This window comes from Portunus trituberculatus, chromosome 47 (genome assembly GCF_017591435.1).
Source record: "Portunus trituberculatus isolate SZX2019 chromosome 47, ASM1759143v1, whole genome shotgun sequence".
NCBI classification, from domain to species: Eukaryota; Metazoa; Arthropoda; class Malacostraca; order Decapoda; family Portunidae; genus Portunus; species Portunus trituberculatus.
This window is the reverse complement of record NC_059301.1, coordinates 26,733,250-26,749,599: the sequence shown is the minus strand read 5'-3', so window position 1 is coordinate 26,749,599 and position 16,350 is coordinate 26,733,250. Positions and strand designations below refer to the sequence as shown.

At 42.3% G+C, this 16,350-nt stretch overlaps 1 protein-coding gene across 1 annotated transcript in view; it reads right to left on the bottom strand.

Moving 5' to 3' along the window:
• Nucleotides 1-16,350, bottom strand: part of LOC123520716 (octopamine receptor Oamb-like) — a 271,000-nt gene that overhangs the window by 77,418 nt on the left and 177,232 nt on the right. Inside the window, exon 4 of the mRNA XM_045283256.1 lies at nucleotides 5,800-7,031. Coding sequence (XP_045139191.1) covers nucleotides 5,800-6,293 — 494 coding nt within the window. The 5' untranslated portion in view covers nucleotides 6,294-7,031. The remainder of the gene's footprint in view (nucleotides 1-5,799; nucleotides 7,032-16,350) is intronic.

Genomic DNA, 16,350 nt, shown 5'->3' with positions numbered 1-16,350 from the left:
GTGCCTCTTCGTTCCTCTATTGTGGGAATCGTTTAGCCGTACTCGAACAGGAAACGAGAGAATATTGGCTTACGCAGAGCTTTCTAGGGAAGAGATGATGTATCCTATTTTAAATTATTTGTTTTCATGAAAACCATTTTCAGGAGCCACAGGGATGACTACTTGCAATGTTACGAGTGTTTTTTTTACTACTGAATATAAAAAAGATATTTTAAAACTATCACTAAAATCATGAAAACACATCTCAAAACTTAAAGTGGTTTAAAGAAAAGCTAATAATTTATGATAAAGTATCTCTGCAGATAAGAAAATACACTTTGATACAATATATAACTTTTACTATAGCTTGCTAAGACTCTTTTATCTGTTTTAAGGTCCACTCATATGATTTACTGTAATGTTATCTGTATGTCTTAAGATTGATAATACAAAATCTACTCGTGTTACTAGGATCATGAAAATCCTAAATAATTTCTCCCTGCAACATTTTATATAAGATAAAATGATGAAATATTTCTTACTATAGTTTTATTTATTTATTTTTTTTACATATACATTTCCATTACTTTTTATTACTTCCTTTCTTTTTTTCTTTAACTCCTTCTCATCCCAACCCCTTTTACGTAGCTCTTAATTCTTGTCCCCTGCCTTTTAATTACTAATCTCCACTACAAAAATCTATTGACTTCTGCGTCCTTCATTTTAACTGTTACATCCCTGTTCATTGGTCTTAACTGTGAATAACTACTGTGGCCGCAAAAAAAAAAAAGTATACATTTTCAACGCAATAAAAAAGTACACACGAATATCCGTGTAGACTTTATTTGCGTTTTTCGCCACCAGCAGAGTGGGTGGAGCTAGTGATTATGTTTGTCGGCTAGAGCCCACCTCTATTCATTGTTCCTTACCACGCCAGGTTTCAGTGCGTCTCCAGTGCTTCTACAGAGAGTGTTTTTTTACGCTGCTCCTTAGTGCCGCTGTTTGCTACTTGCGCGCCAACTTCAACTTGCTACCAGACACCTCACATTCATTATTATGAGTTATGCACAGATGTCTGTTCAAGATAAAACCCGAGCCTTTGACCTCCTAGGCGAAGGCTGGTCTGTCATAACCGTAGCGGCAGAATTAAAGGTGACAAGGAGGATCATTTACAAGCTAAAAACCGCAGCAGAGAACCTCCGTCGTGGTGCGGTAACAGCTAGAAAACCAGGCTCTGGGGCACCGAGGATGATGTCTCCGCGCACAGGCAAGGTCCTGGCAAGAGAGGTGAAGGAAGATTCTTCGATTATAGCCATCAGCCTTAAAGAGAAACACCTCAACCTCTTGCAAAATGACTCATTGCGAACTATTCAACATCGCCTTCAGAAGGTCTTAAAATTGCCAGCACTCCACGCTGCCAAGAAACAGCTTCTGACGGAGGCTATGAAAGAGCGACATCTGGATTTCTGGTGGAAATACAAGAAGTGGACATTGGCAGACTGGCAAAAAGTAATGTTCAGCGATGAAAGCACGTTCTGGCTGATCAGGGGCGACTCCAAGGTCGTGAGAAGGCCCTGTAACGTGTCGCTACACTGTCAAAACAGTCAAACAGCCAAACTATGTTATGGTGTTGGGAGCATTCTCTGGTCATAATGGCTCTCTATTGGACTCTACTCTCTTCCTAAGAATGTGAAGATGAAGGCAACTAATTATATTGAGGTCTTGGAGGAACATATGCTGACATTTTGGAGCATTCATGAAACAGAATATTCTATGCACGACTTAGCACCAGCGCTTAAGTCAAACTTCTGTCCAAGGCTGTCAAGGAGTTCATTGTGAAAATAATATACGTGTTCTCAGTTGGCCAGGCAACTCCTCAGACCTCATCCCCATCGAAAACGTCCGGCAAGTAATGAAGACCAAGCTGGAGAATTCGCATCCCAGCAGCATCAAGAACCTGACGGATGAGCTGAAAAAGATATGGATCTACTTCGATGCCTCCTATAGTTCTCCAGCATTGCTGCTTCCATGCCCAGAAGGATCCAGAGAGTTCTGAAGTACAAGGAAAATATGTCCAAATACTCATTATAAGATAAAAGTCTAAAGAAAACAGTTCTATTTTGTATTGTACATATAGTTTTACTAAACAAATTTCAGTGATGTATGTATTTTTTTGCGGCCACTGTATTACGGTCATTCTCGTAATTCCTACCCTCTCCTAGTTTCTTCCTCTTACCTACTTGATTTCAATTAATCCCTTTTCTTCCCTTCCTCTTCAACTTCTATCATCTTCCTGTTTAACTCCTACGTTTTTCCTCTGACTTCCCATCATCTTCTATAATGAAGGGGAGCACATCCGATGAATATTTTAACTCAAAGATGCTTGGAAATGCTGCATGTAGATCATCACTGCCATTCTCTTCTTAAAACAGATTAATACATTAGGGAAACGACGGTCCTACATAAACAAAGATTTCAGGAGGAGCTTAATTGTAGTAGTAACAAGAGTAGTAACAATAATTAATGATTACAATACTGAAATGAGATTAAACTATATAAATCCGCCGTGGTACAGTGGAACCATGCGTGCTTTGGGATCCTAGAGGTCTCCAAGCGCACGGGTTCGAATCCTGTCCACGGTCTGAGTGTAGGTTGGGCTTCCTCACTCGGGGCAACGGTTTCCTAGCGGGTGGGCTTTAAGATAGGAGGTACCCTAAAAAGTATCCCCTTTAGCCCATAAATTCCCGTGAAAAGCCCACATGGTATAAAAAAAAAAAATCTAGGTTTTGGAAGGAACTTCATGAAAATAATAATGGTTGTAGAAATATCGATACCCACTGATAGCACCACCTGACATTGTAAGGCACGCGAACTCTTGTGGGTTATGATATGCAGCTTTTGGGTTCTTATGTATATTGCTACTCAAGGATTTATTACTCGATCTTATTGTGAATGCCGTGGAACTGTTGACTGTGATGGCTTATCTAAGACTTTTACCATCCTTGGTGCGTTTTAATGATTTAAGTAAGAGTGTTAATGCTTATTCAGGAAAAAGTGAAGCTGTGAATGGGTGAAGACAAGAAAACACACACACACACACACACACACACACACACACACACACACACACACACACACACACACACACACACATACACACACTGCTGCTGCTGCTGGAAGCAGCATGTTTCCACCATCATCAGGTCAGCCTCATACAAGATCTATATGCTGCGCCGACTCAGGTCCCTGGGTGCACCGGCAGATGAGCTGAGGGGAGTGTACCTCACCTTTATACTCCCTAAGCTCATGTACGCCTCCCCAGCGTGGTCCTCCTCCCTGAACCTCACACAACGACAACAGCTGGAGAGGGTTCAGAAGAGGGCGTTCAGGGTCATTCTTGGGCCTGCCTACAGGTCCTACGAGGACGCCCTGACCTGCTTGAGTCTGCCGAGGCTGGCCACAAGACACCAGGAAGCCTTGGAAAAATTTGGGGAAGGGCTGCTGCATCATCCACGTCTCCGCCACCTGCTACCCCCAGACGTGCCTCTCCCTGCCCGCGCCACCCGACACCAGAATCGCGTGGCGCCCTTAAGAGCACCGCGCACTGACCGGTACCACCTTAGCGCGGTGCCCACTATGGTGCGACCCATAAATAAATAAATGAATAAATAAGTAAATTCTTGGTTAAGTTAGATCCATAGTTAGGTTAAGCATTTCATTGTTTTAATGTCACCTCTCACCCCTGTACATTTTGAGTGTAAATTTTTTGTTGCACTGCCAAATGAATAAACCGTATATTATTATTATTATTATTACACACACACACACACACACACACACACACACACACACACACACACACACACACACACACACGCAAGCACGCACGCACGCACACACACACACACACACACAAGCACGCACGCACGCACGCACGCACGCACGCACATTTACATACACACACACACACACACACACACACACACACACACACACACACACACACACACACACCGCGTAGTGTAGTGGTTAGCACGCTCGACTCACACTCGAGAGGGTCCGGGTTCGAGTCCCGGAGGCGGCGAGGCAAATGGGCAAGCCTCTTAATGTGTAGCCCCTGTTCACCTAGCAGTAAATTGGTACGCGATGTAACTCGAGGGGTTGTGGCCTTGCTTTCCCGGTGTGTGGAGTGTGTTGTGGTCTCAGTCCTACCCGAAGATCGGTCTATGAGCTCTGAGCTCGCTCCGTAATGGGGAAGACTGGCTGGGTGACCAGCAGACGACCGAGGTGAATTACAGACTTACACACACACACACACACACACACACACACACACACACACAGACGTCCACATTACAAATAATATTATGGTAAGCTATTAATAAGTGTAATTAAGTCAAAAGGCGAGGAAGATAAATTCTTGAAGCTACTCAAGATTAGATTCTAGTTCACCGTCAGGAATAACAGAGATGGCAGTCTTTTTTCTTAAATTGGACGGTGAAATTAGTGATGTAAAAATGCTGCGAAAGTTTAGAAAAAAAAAAGAGATTAGAATTAGCAAGACATAGATGTTTCCTATTATTGAAAGAAGTTTTGTCGAGTGGAAAAATAGATTTGCATGATTTCCGATAGAAGTATCAAGGTCTCAAGTTTCAGAAGACACAATGTTGGATGGATTAATTTGTTATTCCATCTTTCACAAAACGGACGCAGGCACCGGCTAGCCCTGGGTATTAGATATGGTATATTTCAATGTCAGAATAAGTGACCTATGCCGTTTCTTAGGAGCAGACAGATAGATATCATGACTGGAGAACGTTAGCTATTTCATAATGTAATTAATGAGAGTACAGCCACAGAGCCTCCCAATCAGGAATAGTACAGGGATAAGGTGTGTTTGTAGTATTGTTGGACAAAAAGGAGATGGCCCACGCACGTAATATCAAGGGTAGTGGTCAGAGGCCACCAAAGGAAAGGAAAGTTTAGCAGGATATGGTGAAGAGTTGTTGACTAAGAGAACTTCAGCTGTCGGGCATCTTTCAACGTGGCAGTCCACAAAACTTGAATACCACAATCAGTAATGAAGACTGATGTTTCTGAAAAGGTACACTGGATCAAGTCTGGGTTCATTTAAAAACTTGAGTCGCTAAAACAAGTAGAGATTCGGACAATTTTTTTTTTATTAAGTATGTGGTATTTAATGGTACGATGATCGATAACGAATACCTTTAACTAGTAAGTCTGAAATGCTTCTTTTGTTAGTGCAGCAAAACTGTTACTTAAGGTGTTACGATATATATATATATATATATATATATATATATATATATATATATATATATATATATATATATATATATATATATAATATATAATGTCAAATCATCATGCAAAAGGAAAATAATGGCATACTCAAATAAGACTGCTTTACATTCCGCTGTTCAAGTTAAATGGTGTGCCTTTGTAATTCATCTCACAAAAGTTTTTAACGTACCTCCTAAGTTGAATGTAAAATTATTGTTTCTTTTTAGAACTGTCGACTTTTTGCGCGCATTCACTTGCCTAGAAACCTAACTTGCGGAAAAAAATGTAACCAACACGCTTGAAACGCATGTACAAATAAAAAAGAGAACTACAATTTTAGTTAAAAAGAAAGTTTGCAGTAAATTGTAAACTTTTGTTTCTGTGAGTCAGCCCACTCCCTGGTGCATGCATGTATGCTAGCCATCTGTCCCAGATAAGTGTTGAGTTAACGCCCTGCCATCAGCATCCCGTATGTGGCAAGACGCAGCTGAGACCTCCCTGGAGACCAGCACTCACCTGTCCAGACTGATGACCACCAGGTTGAGGATGGAGGCAGTGGAGAGCCACACATCGATGGCCTGCCACATGGAGCACCACGCAGTCATGAACACCCACGACTCGAACACCGTGTAGGCCATGCTGAAGGGCAGCACGCTCACGCCCAGCAGAAGGTCAGACACGGCCAGGGACACGATGAACAGGTTGGTGACAGTGCGCAGCTTGCTGGAGAGGAACACGGCCAGGATGACGAGCGTGTTGCCTGCGAGCACCAGCGCGTTGATCACCACCAGGATGATGATGGAGGCCAGCTTGTGGTTGGTCCAAGTGAAGTGGCTGAGTGGCTCCGAGCAGTTTGCCGCCTGGGTGGTGTTGGCAGCCTCCATGGTGAGGTAGGGCGGCAGTGTGCCCGAGGAGATGGCGGACGAGGGCGAGGACGTCAAGATGAGGTCAAGAGTGAAGTCGGAGGGAGGCACTGTGACCTCCATCGTGACCTCCGACCCTGACATCATGGTGAAGTTGACGTCTCACCTCCTATGTCACGTGGTGGGAGTGGGAAGAACTACACTGGGAGAGGTCATCGTGCTCTCTTTATGTTTGTGTTAGTCTGACTGAGTGACTTATCTCTCCATCTACCTATCGGTCTGTTTCACTGGATTAAAACGTTGGTCCCCCGCCCTCTCGCCCTCCCCCCTCCCCCGGGTCCATTGCGGGAGATCAGGCTTATGCTAAATGGGTTGGCGCGTCCCGAGGCTTTCACGGGAGTTTGGTCTCGGGTAAATTCGTAGTGTTGGAATGTTCGTACTCGATAAATCGTCCTCGAGTCTAGTTCAAATAAATTTTCCCTCTTTTTCTACCACTCAATCAGTGTTCACTAATGGAAGAATCACTTTGGGGCTAGAATTTTTCCACTTCACTGCGTATTCCGAGTCCGTCAGTTGGTAAACATAACACTTTGAATTTTTCACTGTCTAAAAAAAATTCACGTGTTTTAGCTACGCGCGTATCACATGACTTCATTCTGGCACACAATTTCCCCAAATGAGCAGCACTTCACTGTGAATGACCCGACCTTTTGTTTATCATTCTCAACATGACGACACTGTGTTCGCCTCTTTCCTGCCGCCGCCGTTGCACACATGCTTCCTCAACCTCGCCGGCCCACAGCCTGCACGTCACAGCCCCCGCTCTCCTAGGGAAGGATGCTGCTGAAGACTAGTAGAGGGTGTGGGTACAGTCGGCGTCCGCATCTGTAAGGGAGGCAAAAGAGGTACAGGTGTTAATAAAGGAAGAGTAGAACCTATAAATTCGTTGCATGCGGCAGGTTTTTGGGTTTAGTTCATCCGCACTTTCGCTGTTGCATATTGTTCTTCTTTTGTTGGTGTTTGTGGGAGCAGTGATGGTGGTATGGTGTTGGTGGTATTTAAGATTAATTTGCGTAAGATTTTCTACTCCGTCGGATACACACACACACACACACACACACACACACACACACACACACACACACACACACACACACACACACACACACACACATACTAGCAGGGAAAAGGGAAAACCTAACTAACCAAAACATATACATAAATAAACAACAACAACAACAACAACAACAACAACATCAACACTAGCAGCAGCAGCAGCAGCAGCAGCAGCATCAACAAGGAAAATGATAAATGATAATGATAATCACCAAACATGAACCCCCTGGCATCATCTCCGTCACCTCATCTCCTCCCCATCCATCACTGTCCATTGCCACCCACGCATCACCACCACCACCACCACCACCTCCCACCACAACCACTACCATTACCACCATCACTGCCAATCCCTCGCACTTCATGACCACCCACTCAGGGAAAGTAAAGGAGAGGAATGGTCTGTAAATCAACCTAACCATCGCAAAGGTAGTCAATTTCACAAAGTCAGCATAAAGAGAAGCGTCCACTTTTCCCTAGCAGTGATAACCTTAATGGGTGCTATCGAGTCTCCCTTCCTTCCTCGCCTTTGATCTTATCCAGGGTGCCTTTACAATGGGGGCTTAGGCTTATACACTGATGATTTTCTATTAGTGGTATAAATCAGCTCAGCTCTGATCTACTCAAGCTGATGCTCGCCTTTTCTGATCGACCATCACTCGATAACGTAGCGTCTCATAACTCTTGTGATCTCTCGAGACTCCTTCCCATATTGTCTCCTTCCTATTCCTTTCACTCCTTCTCCTACCGTCTTCCTTTTTTTTTTTATCATTTTCTCTTTTAGTTATTCCTTATCCTTGTTCTCTTCCTCTTGCTGCTTTCTTGCTACCTTATATTCTTCCTTTTCTTCCTCTGCCTCCTCCTCCTCCTCCTCCTCCTCCTCCTCCTGCTCGTTTGTCTTCTGTTACCTTCTCCTCCGTATTCTCGTATGTCTCCTGGCACCTCCTCCTCCTCCTCCTCCTCCTCCTCCTCCTCCTCCTCCTCCTCCTCCTCCTCTCCTCTCTCTCTCTCTCTCTCTCTCTCTCTCTCTCTCTCTCTCTCTCTCTCTCTCTCTCTCTCTCTCTCTCTCTCTCTCTCTCTCAGTTATTATCATCCTCCACTTCATTATTCTATTAATCTTCGTTCTTTATATCCTTTTCATTCTCTCACTCATTTTCTTTCCCTCTGCTTTCCCTCGCCGGAGTCGCTGGCTGCTCGTAAGGGGGAGTGACGTGATTAATCAAGGCAAACTGAGTCACTGCTCACACCTGAACAGAGAACAGATTAATGGATGGGTCCTTTGGGAGGCACGAGAGGCGTTGATATCGGTGATGAGAGGCAGGCGGTTACCATACGTGTTCGAGTGTACCGTCTGGTTATTGTATTATGTGCTGGGTGGTAGAGGGTAAAGGCGTGACTCTCGAAGTCTTGTGGGATGCGGTGTTAATTGTGAAGGACGGAATAATGTGCAGTGTGGGGTGAATGAAAGTTGGCTTTAGTGGTGGTGGTAGTGGTTGTAGTAGTAGTAGTTATTGTAGAAATAGTATTCGTAGTGGTAGTAGTTGTTGTTATAGATTTTGGGTAAGCGTAATGATGACTACTACTGCTACTACTACTACTGTTACTACTTCTACTACTACTACTACTACTACTACTACTACTACTACTACTACTACTACTACTACTACTACTACTACTACTACTACTACTACTACTACTACTATTATTACTAATATTGCTGCTATATCTTCTATATCTGTTAGGCCAAGACTACTTGAAATATAAAGCCAACCAAGAGTAGTAAGTCCCGAGGAAAGCTGTAAGTTTTAAAAGCCAAGGTCCTGCAGCAGGTTGTTCGTAAAAAGTTCTTGTCAAAATACTTAGTGTTTGTTCTGCGAGATTTTAGTCTAACTGGGGATCTTTTTGGCTTGCTCGGGTACAGCACACACACACACACACACACACACACACACACACACACACACACACACACACACACACACACACACACACACACACACACACACACACACACACACACACACACACACACAGTAACCGTCAAATGATTACCCTGGAGCTAAGCCACGCATGTGTTAATTAAGTTCCCACTAGTTACTGTAGTTACGGATCACCGACACCAATCATGTTAGAAATTTAGAGGGAAGTATTTATGTCGCGTCTCTCTCTCTCTCTCTCTCTCTCTCTCTCTCTCTCTCTCTCTCTCTCTCTCTCTCTCTCTCTCTTAAACGTTCAACTTCATAGTCTACATGTATTCTGAAGTAAGTTATATATTTCGTCTCCCTACATAGATTTAGAGTGAGGTACGTGACACGGTAATGACTCAGTGTTGAAGGGGTTGTCTCGAATGAATAGTGTCTAAGGTAAGTATTGAAGGTATTTTAAGTAATTTGAAGGTATTTTCCTACCTTCACAGAATAGGAAATCCTGTAATGCTGTACAGAGTATTTAGTAAAGAAATGGAAGAAAAATGTTACTATTTAGAAATTTAAGAATTATTTATATGAATAGAAAAAATATATAGGTATTCTAGTGTCTCTTATATACTTATTCATCAGAAGTTTAAATGACAAGCATCTGGTGAAACAGAATAAGGCAGTGTTGCAAAGTTTGCTAATGAAGATAATGAAGTGACACTAGTGCACGACGCAAATACTTGATTGTGATCAAAGGAGCCCAACGGAGATGAGTTGACAACATAAACACAAGTATTAGATGTTATAAAAAGATTAAGAGAGTTAGGTGTATTTCCAAGACGGTCAAGAATATGAGTAAGATGTTACACCAGTTGCTTTAGGTCGTGCATTATGGTAATGTTAAAGGCTTTTTCATCAGGATGGTCAGTGGAGGGAGAGAAAAGCCAAAGTTGGTGATGAACAATGAAATCTTCAAGAATGAAGATTTCTGCATAAAAGAAAAGGATCAGAATGTTTTGCACTTTTGAAGTTAAATAGTCAAATAATTTCTTATATTCAAAAGAGTTATGTGAGACGTATATACTACATTGATATATGTAGTTTGAGAGTGAATCTGTAGTCGGAGGTAGATGGTAGAAAATTCGGGCGATTGAAAAGCATGGTCACTAGAGTTGGTTAAATCACTGCGGACATAGGCAAAACATCCAACTTTGGATTGAAAATTGTGATAGTGAAAGTAGAAGGGAACGGAAAAGGGGCTTCTGTCAGTTGCCTGAGATTCTTGTATTTCATTGAGAAGAAGCAGGGGAGATTTATCATAGTTCTAAGTGGTGTTTTACAGATTGAAAATTTGATCTAAGATCACAAATGTTGTACAAGTTAACGAAAAATGACCGGGATGTGAAGCCACTTAGGGTCGATAACAGAAGAGCAGTCTGATCTTGGAACATATGTGGTCCCCTCCCCTGGTGGAGACTCCGAGGCTGGTGTAGAAGTGGCTATATTGTTTCAGAATTTTGAGTGAAGTGTGTGGCTGCTCTCCTTTGTATTGTGAGACGGAAGGATATGTTGAGTGAAGTTCTTTAATAATCAGTTCGCAGCACTCCCTGATGCACTGCTTCAGACCTCACTGAGTGTAATTATTGTTTCGGTAGTTCTCTACTGTCTCCTCGTGACAGCACGTTATGAATGATATACAAAATGAAGATATAAGAATCTAGAAGATTACCATGAATTGCCCTTGCTGTTATATTTTGTGAAGAACAATAACGATATGATTGAGTAGGGAATACTGATATATTGGCTATATATACAGGAAGGGAATTGATGATAGAAAGATCATGATTTCACTCATTTTTTTTCTTTTAGGAATTAAAAAAAATACCAGTTGATGAAATAGAGGAAAAGTAGAAGAAATCATAAAATGAAATGCGGAGGAGTGTAACATAACGAAGTGGAAATGATTTGACGAAAGCTAGATAATAACTCCATGTATTTGGAAAGTGTGACGTTATAAATCTGGAGATGAAATGCGTAGACTTTAATATATTTGATAACAGGTAAATAAGGGAAAGTGTTATGCGACAGGAGTCTAGGGTGTCAGTTTCACAACGTCGTAAAACTAAGGAGACTAACTAACGGATGGATGATTTACAACTAAAAGAAGGACAGATGATGGACTACATGCCAGCTTATGCAAGTGAGAGCGGAGAGTTTTCTGACGCAGTCCAAGGGAGGATGACGCAAATAATGTACCCGAAATTCAAGCCACGTGTCACGGAACGCTTGGCCTTCTCTTCACTTGTCCCGTGCACTTGAACGTGGGTGTGACGGCACGGCACTGCACGGCACGGCCCAGAACATGCTGAAAGGAGATGGAATAGAGTCTCGGTGATGTTTATTGGATCAGGTTAGTTTGTGCATGAGTGGATTAACATGGGCCAGGATAAGGATGAATCGTGAGCAGCATGGGCAGGGAGGCAGGAGGCTGGAGGCAGGAGGCTGGAGGCAGGAGAGATGGTCCTAAGCTGCCACCACCTGTTAGTGTAAAGCTCAAGCACGGTCGTCGCTTTCAGGGGGACGTGGGCGGCTGCAGGAGGTGGAGTAAGAGATAGTGGTGGTGGTGGTGGTGGTGGTAGTATGTGGACTCGTCACGTATTCATAGAGTCTTCCTTTGCTGCTCAGGTGTTGACTTGTCGTGTTCCAGTCCGTCAGTCTTGCAGTATTGCAAATGGTGGCCCAGTGTCGTTAGGGCGTTAACGACCTTCATAGTTCATTGCAGTGGCTTGCTCGAGTCTATTTCACGTCACGTACGTTATTATTCAACTTGTCTAGTATTTTCTATTATTATTCTCTTACTCTTTTCTATTCTTTTCTATTTCTTTCTAATTCCGCTCCGTTCATGTCTATTCATCCTATATCCGTTCATTTCTGGTATGTTTCTTGTACCTTGCTTTACTGTCCAATAAGCTACGGAATTCTGGTAAGTTGAGGGTACGAGAAAGATCTCTTAGTTACAGTTAGCCACAGTCTTTGTCTAAGAAAACAATGCATAAAAACTAGAAACAAGACTAACAGGGAGCAAGGATTCGTTTTCAGGAGTATTAAAAACAGAATTTCCGAAGTAATATTAAAGTCCAATGGCTGGCATTCTTGTTTATTTCCAGTCATGTATTCCAGTCGGTCTTTTTCCAGTCCTGTCTGGCCATGTCTACTTCCAGCCCTGTTTATTGACGTCTTTTTATCCAGTGTCAGTCGCGTTCATTCATGTCTATTTCCACTCCCTTTTATCCTTTTCTCTCTTCTTGTCTGTTTGTCTGTTTCTAGTTTTGTCTATTTCCAGCTCCACTTGTCCTTGTCTCCCTACCTCTCCTTTCCTCTACCTGACACCTTAGCAACGTAATGGAGTGCGAGACCTTTGCTATTTGTATACAATGGCGAGAACTAATCAGCTCAGTGTGCTTTCTGTGTATTTTATTTGGCTGCATGTTTGTGTGTAAATTCCTGCAACGCTATGGGAATTCTTTGAGCAATTGGAATTATTAGTATTTATGAAATTAAAGTAAAAAATCAATGGGAAATATGCGAGTAACAATTCATTAATGTTTTTATTTTTTTTGGGGGGGATGGGTGTGAACGGGAATTAACATTGTTTTTTTTTCGTGTATGCGTGTGTCGGTACAAAAATGATTCATATCGAATAATGATAAATAAGATAAACAAATAAATAAATAGATAAAAATACACCTATATGCTTATATGGAGGCAGCAATTTTCATGCAAAAAGAAGGTAGGATATCGAGGCATTATTTATTCCGGATGTATTAAAGGTGTGTGGGAGCGTTCGTCACGCCCCGCTCCGCCTGCTGCTAGGACAGACAGTTTGTGGGCGGCTAGCTATGCTGTGCTGGGGGCGCTGCTTTTATTGTTTCCATTATTAGTAGTATCGCCATGTTGCCTTTATCTTTTATGTGCTAAATGCTTATGATATTTTAAGAAATTTCTGTGCTTAAACTTAAATATTTATTACATATGTTATTTCTGAAGATTGTTGCTGATTACGTGTAACTGTTTGTAGATTTTATGTTCCCTGACTGACAAAAATACCCTAGAAGTATTTTCCTTTTTTCTCTTTGTTTTATGTCAGCTGGAAGATGTGCGTATTACTGCTTTTTGTCTGTTTTTTTCGTTGTTGTTGTTATTGTTGTTGTTGTTCTTGTTGTTGTTACTACTGCTATTGCTGCTGCTGCTGCTACTGGTCTTGTAGTTGTCGTCGTTTTAAACATCACCACCACCACCACCAACAACAACATCACCACCATCACCTTTACTATCATCACAACCGTCATGACCTATTTTTGGACTGAAATTTGACGTGCAGGTGAGAGGTGCGCCACGGTCGGGTTTTGAGCGCCTAACGGGGTTATTCAAGGTAAACATGGCTGTCTGGACATGTAACAATCAGGCCAAGGTGATCAACTAAGGCCTGAATCGATTCTGATACGCCTTCACTGTCCTGTTCTTCCTGTTTCTGCCGCTCCAGTTAGTTCTTATTCCTCTTCAGGCAAATCATCTTTCATATCCATCCCTTCAAGAACCATCCTCTTATTCTTCTCAGTAAAAAAAACTTTGCTATTTATCAGATGGTTAATTATTTTTTTATTTTTTTTTTGTTGAGATTATCGTTCTTGCTCTACTTCATTCTTCTCCATTCACAAACACAAGTGCGGAAAGGGAAGATTCATAGTCTGTTTGTGTTGTGTTTGTCACGTTTCACTTCACAACTTCCTGCGCCTCTCAATAGCACTTAGGGTTCATGTTAGCGAGGAAATAGTGTAGAATGTTATTAAGAGCAGCATATAAGACAGTCAAAGTTAGGAAGACGCCCCACCTACCTCCCAACCTATTCACTCTACTCACGCTACCCACCTACCCTGACACACACACACACACACAGACACACACACACACACACACACACACACACACACACACGACTTATAACAAGGCTAGTGCTTGTAGAAGTAATTAGCTTATTTGGGAAAGGATTGAATAGTTATCACACTGCCTGGATTGTCTTCTAAGTTCGCAAAAATTTCCACTGCATTTTATTTCCCCTTTTCTTCCTTTTGTCTCTCGCTTTCATTGTCTTTTCCTTTTTAATCTTTTTCAGTTAGTTTTTATTCAGAGTATTTTTTTTTTATCTGTAATCGTTTCATCCTACAGAACTCTATGCTTTTAGATGTTATACTAGTAAATATCTCGGTCAGTCAGTCAGCCAGTCATTATATAAATTAATCAACCATTCAATCTTTCAGTCACTCAATCAATCAGGTGCAGAGTCAGTCACACAATTAATCAATCAGCCAATAACCCAACCTTTATTTTTACACACACACACACACACACGCACACACACACACACACACACACACACACACACACACACACACACACACACACCGCATCGTGTAGTGGTTAGCATGCTCGACTCACAATCGAGAGGGCCGGGTTCGAGTCCCTGGGCGGCGAGGCAAATGGGCAAGCCTCTTAATGTGTGGCCCCTGTTCACCTAGCAGAAAATAGGTACGGGATGTAATTCGGTGAGCTGTGGCTGGTGTGTGGAGTGTGTTGTGGTCTCAGTCCTACCCGAAGATCAGTCTATGAGCTCTGAGCTCGCTCCTTAATGGGGAAGACTGGCTGGGTGACCAGCAGACGACCGAGGTGAATTACACACACACACACACACACACACACACACACACACACACACACACACACACACACACACACACACACACACACACACACGAGCACCCTCCCATTTGTCTCGAGTCACGTTTCGCTCCTTGACAGTCGTGGCTGCAAAGATAAACAGAGTCGTCCTATCGTCCACAAACAGTCACTCACTCGCCTTTCCGTTCAGAGAATCACACCACGTTTAGGTTTTGCAAGTAAGAAGAAGCGATACATCTCTCTTGTCTTGACTGTGTTGGGTTGACGGTACAGAAAGGGAGAAAAAGGAGGTAAAGCAGAAGTGTCGCTGAGAGAGAGAGAGAGAGAGAGAGAGAGAGAGAGAGAGAGAGAGAGAGAGAGAGAGAGAGAGAGAGAGAGAGAGAGAGAGAGCAGGTGGTGGTAGAAGTGTCGGTGGAATTTAAAGGGAGTAAAGAATCAATGAAGGGAAAAGGAAGTAAGATAATGAAGATAAAGGAAAGAGGGAGATAAGAAGGAGCAAAAGAAAGGAAAGATTTAGTGGGAGTTGAAGAAAGGAATGAGAGGAGAAGAAAAAAGAAAGGAAGAGGAAAAAAAGGAAGAGCATGAGCAAAATAAAAAAAAAGGAATAAAAAAGATGAAGTAAGTAAAGAAAAGAAAGAAAAAGAGAGGAAGGATTAGCGAATTGGAAAAGGGAAATGGAAGAGAAAGACGAAAAAAATGTAAAGAGACGAATGGAAAGGAAAGAAAAACACAACAGAAGTAAACGATGGAGATGAAGAGAAGTGAAAAATGTCCAGTAAGTGACAGATGGAAAAAAATAAAAGGAAAAAAAAAAAGGAAAATAGAATAAGAGGAGGAGGAGATCGAAAATACATAGATACCGACAATTTTTATTCTTGTTTCTTATCCTCTTTTATTCCTTCCTTTGTATTCTTTTTATACTGGTCTTGCTTTTCTCCATTTGTTTTCTTCCTCCTTTGTTTCCTGAGCACAGATCTTTTATTCTCCACTCTGTGTCTTTCATCCCCCTCTCTCTCTCTCTCTCTCTCTCTCTCTCTCTCTCTCTCTCTCTCTCTCTCATCGTGTCCAAGTAAATTTTCCACCTGTTTAATTGTGTTGTATTTATATATTCAGAGAGAGAGAGAGAGAGAGAGAGAGAGAGAGAGAGAGAGAGAGAGAGAGAGAGAGAGAGAGAGAGAGAGAGAGAGAGAGAGAGAGAGAGAATGTTTTTGAGTGGAAAGTGAGGTATCTTTATTTTGGTGAGTGACGACGGATGGAGGATGGAAACAGTTTGGAAAGGATTAGGATATATTGGGGACAGTGTCATCTAATCCCACTGAAAGAGAGAGAGAGAGAGAGAGAGAGAGAGAGAGAGAGAGAGAGAGAGAGAGAACAGACGGTTTGAATCTGTAGGCATCGGAAAAAAAAATTGCTAGTGTTAGTAATTAAACAAAGCG